The following is a 4515-nucleotide window of genomic DNA, read 5'->3' as shown; positions in this document are numbered from 1 at the left end:
CTTTCCCTTATTCTTCGGGCAATTTTTCCAATTTGCAATTGCAATAGATATTTGTAGCAGATCTGGTATTCCCTGAGGAACAAGTCTTTTTGGTATTGAAAAAGATATCATTACTCAGATTATTTTGCAAATAATTTAGTACTCCCAATGGTTTAGTAAAAGGAAGGGGTTAGTTTTTTCGTCATCCACAAGTTCATTATAATGAAATGAAAAGTTAATTAAGATTGATTTTGTAAGGTCATCATATATTCTTTTAAGAGATAAACGCACATTCTTTCTTAGGTTCCACCGCTGTTTACTACCTAGAATTAGGTAATTATATAAGTCTACTTTAAAGTCCTTCTGCACATCTTGCTCCAATGGAATGGTTGATTTGTAATAACAGTTTAGTTAATAGCATCACAAAGAGAATGAATAGAGTCTACCGAAAATGGCTAGTGGAGGTGGGGTGGGGGAGGGAAGACAAGGTAATAGAGGCAGTGGGGAGATGATATTACTGGGGTGGGTCTGAAGTGAACATAGATTTTTTTTTTTTTTTTTTTTTTTTGTTGTGGGATTCTTAATTCTTTTTTATTTTAAATATGTGGGGTTTAAACGCCATGTGTTTTAATTTCATTTGTTACTTTTCCAAATCAGCAGTGTGTGTAACACACGCACCTTAATGTGATTATGAGGAAGTGCTCAGTAGACACACTTTATGCTTAGTTTAGAACAAGGTCAAACCCATCGTAGATACACTTTTAAGTGGCTAATTAAATTAATGACACCATTTAAATTGTGCTTTAAATTGTCAAATTCACTAATTTGTAAATTCGTGGAGTTTTTTATCATTAAAATTGGGGCTTTTGAAATTTGATTGGATGTGCGATGAGGTGGCGCCAGCTTTGGTGTTGGTTTTGCTTAATGGTGCAAAATTAATACGTTTCATTATGACGCACCAAACGTGTTTAAATGGAATAAGGGTCACTTTTGGAGTCTTTGTTGAAAAAGTGAACGTGCATGGATTTGGCGTAATCATTTCAATTGAGATGTCCAAATGAAAAATCATTACGAGGAGTGCGTGCATATGTATTTCGCCAAATACAAACATCACAAATACTACGTCCATAGCATCTATGGGACCCACTTGTTATGCTTACCATCCGATAACACTTGTCACACGCTTTATATTCAACGTCGGAATCCAAATCTCACTGGGAGACATCATAATAACCCCAGCCATGACAAAAATGTGGACGATTAAAAGAAGGGACGTACAAAGTTTTTTGTCTCTGAAAATGAAAGGTGATGGTCTGAAATATGCGTTTTATGGGTTAATTTAGCTAAATATAGTAAAAAAGGAAAGCAGCCCGATGCATGAAGTGTTCCGTGTTTCGTCGGATTCAGAGATAGACACCCAAGGGTTTAGATTTCCCTTTCTCTACCCCCTATGTAATTTAAAAAAATAAAAATAAAAGAAGAAGAAGATGTGGCAATCTATTTTGACGCAAGTATAATTGTTGATTCCGCAACTGGAACTTGTGACCTAACTATAGGTCGTCAGATGAAATTAATTGTACCGTTACTCCAAGACTCTCCAATTTTTATAAAATTCAATACTAAGTATAATGTTTTTATACAAACATATATATATGTGAAGAATCACAAAATATTTACTATTAATTCTGAACTTATATCAAATTTCAAAATGTACAATAAATCCAACAGTAAGACGGTCACGACCCTGTTACCAAATATAGTAAGAAGTAACACTAAGGCAATAACAACAGAGGCTCACGTGTCCTGTTTTAGTAACATTGAATATCGCTCGCTCATATATTTGGGACCCTTTGGATCATCAGTAGCCAACTTCTGGGTTTTGCCAGCATTATTTATGGGTTCCATCTACTAGTAGTTTCTTTCTCTTTGTACCCTCCCCTCTAACTCTATTCCTCATCCACTACTTTTCCTTTCTCACTTAATTTCTCCTTCACGAAATTCTTACTATAATTAGAACTCCGCTTTCTACTTTCATCGTTTGTTTGTCCAGCTTCTAGTTCTTTCATGGCTAACTTCAGCTTCATCCTCGGCATAATTGGTAAGTTTCATTAATAAATCGTTAAAATACAAAAAGTGTAAGTTGAACATTAATGAGAAATATTCTAGTTTTTTAATATGAAATAATGTTGTTCTTCTCAGAGAAATATTGTGGTAATTAATGATTTTTACACCCATGTTTCTGCAGGGAACGTCATCTCCATACTTATGTTCGCTGCTCCAATGTAAGTCTTATGTTTTCCCTCTCCTGATTTATTTAATTAGTAGCAGCCGTATGCTAAAACTACTTTACCAACAATGTTTTAGGTACTACTAGTAACTTATCCCTCTTTTCCTTCTATTTTTTATTTAATTAACTAATATTTTGTCTTCTTAATTAAACTATTTTGAATTTTTGAAACTAAGATTTGCACTTTAGCTATCAGCATGTTAAAATTGAAACTCGTGACCAAATTTTAATTTGACACCTGAGTTCCCTTAACGAGTAGATAGTTTAGCAAGAGTATAATCTATTATCTAGTTATATAAATTACTAGTACATGTTTTTTCGTACTTTCGGCATTCAATTCTACCAGCTATTTTTGCACCTTCTGATCGATGATTATAATAGCATTTGGTTAATGTATTTTTCATTATTTAAATACTCTCAATGATTGTTAATTAAATTGAATTATTATATTTCAGAAAAACATTCAAAAGGATTATCAAGAAGAAATCAACAGAGGATTTTAAAGGGATACCATACATCACAACATTATTGAGTACAAGTTTGTGGACATTTTATGGGTTGCTCAAGCCTGGAGGTTTGCTAGTCGTCACAGTCAATGGTAGTGGTGCCGTCTTGCACATCATATATGTCACTCTCTTTCTTATCTATGCCCCCAAATCTCTTAAGGTAAATGGAGTATATATAGGTGTATTATATTCTCATATTTCTTTTCATTTTAACTTCTAAAAAATAGTTGATATTCTCAGATTCAATCAATCAAATTGGTGGCAATAATAGATATAGCTTTCCTTGGGGCTGTTATAGCAATCACTTTACTAGCTGTGCATGGAACCACTCGACTGACATTGGTCGGATTTTTATGTGCTGGTTTGAATATCGGCATGTATGCATCTCCTCTAGCAGCTACGGTAATTTCTCTCCTCTTTTTCATGTTACAGAAAAATAATTACATGTAACAGTTTATAAAAGGCGAAATTAATAACATACCTGAAAATATGAAAGTTACATACTATAGCAGGTTAAAGTATATGAAATTACGAATAAAATAAGTAAAATTTAAATTTACGCTTTCGTTTTTTTTGTTTTCAACAAATTGATGCTGAAGCTATTGTTAATTAATTCAACTGTGGTTGGTACACAGAGAACTGTGATAAAGATGAAGAGTGTGGAGTACATGCCATTTTTCCTTTCCTTCTTCCAGTTCCTTAACGGAGGTGTATGGACCGCTTATGCAGTCCTTATCAAAGATTATTATATTGGAGTAAGTTCTCAGCTTCCTTTTTCTTATTAAATTTTTGTTCTCTTCTTCTTTTTTTTTTTCTTTTTTTTTCTTTTTCTAATTTTAATTTTCACTCAATTTAATATATCTAGCATATATTTGATCAGTCATGAACCACATAAAATGGGAATGAATTAACGCAAGTAAAACAAGTGACGCTCACGGATATATATAACAGTACCCCCTGAATTTTTCAAAGTTTCTTTTCTAGGGTACAACATCTTTTACCAAATTCAAATATAATTTGTTTTGTCATGATGCGACCAAAAGTTCTAGAAGATGCATGTGTAGCTTAATAATCAATAATACTCCATGGGAAAGGTTTTGGGAGACGTGGTTCAAATTATCTAGCAGAAACCCAAAAATAAATAAATTAGGTTATATCTTTCCATCTCTCTATACGTTGCTAGAAAGATTATCTGTTATTTGTGTGTGAAAATATATCATTAATAAAAAATAGTAGAAATTGCAAAAATGAATAGAAAGATTGGAAAGTTTGGACCATTGGAATTAGGACATATGTGCAATGCTCCTCTATTGGATTTCACTTCTAAAATCACCTCCTTGATAAGCCACTTATGGTTGGTCCCATTATTTCCAATCAATGAGATATTTATTGAAATATTATCGAATTTTGTGTTTATATTGACTATTGATAAATACTTCTATTTTCATCACTTATGACGGCTTTTAGACCCTGCCGTGCCCTTTTGGGCCGGTGGGCTGTCATGACGCTCTCGTGAGAAATGTTATCATTCTGTGGACATTATCTTTTGGATATATTATTATTGTTAATTTTGTTTTCTTCCACGAATTTTCAGGTGCCAAATGGGATAGGCTTCATATTGGGTGCGGCCCAACTAATTCTATACTTCATCTACTACAAGTCCACCCCAGCCCAATCCGCAGAGGAAAAAGAACAAGGCTCAGCCCACTTAGTAACAAGAGGAATCCAAATGAAAGATATTGA

General features: G+C 33.4%; 1 protein-coding gene across 1 annotated transcript; it reads left to right on the top strand.

The window, feature by feature from the left end:
- Positions 1-1825: 1825 nt before the first annotated feature.
- LOC132062118 (bidirectional sugar transporter SWEET16-like) lies at positions 1826-4510 on the top strand (the record flags this gene model as incomplete). Its single annotated transcript, XM_059454757.1, has 6 exons — positions 1826-2077; positions 2225-2261; positions 2722-2932; positions 3013-3174; positions 3408-3527; positions 4367-4510. Coding segments are annotated over exons 1-6 (708 nt in total), but the record flags the coding sequence as incomplete, so codon positions are not given.
- Positions 4511-4515: the final 5 nt, after the last annotated feature.

The sequence above is a fragment of the Lycium ferocissimum genome, chromosome 7 (assembly GCF_029784015.1).
Source record: "Lycium ferocissimum isolate CSIRO_LF1 chromosome 7, AGI_CSIRO_Lferr_CH_V1, whole genome shotgun sequence".
In the NCBI taxonomy this organism is placed as follows: Eukaryota; Viridiplantae; Streptophyta; class Magnoliopsida; order Solanales; family Solanaceae; genus Lycium; species Lycium ferocissimum.
The sequence above is the reverse complement of the archived record's forward strand: the minus strand, read 5'-3'. Positions and strand labels throughout refer to the sequence as shown.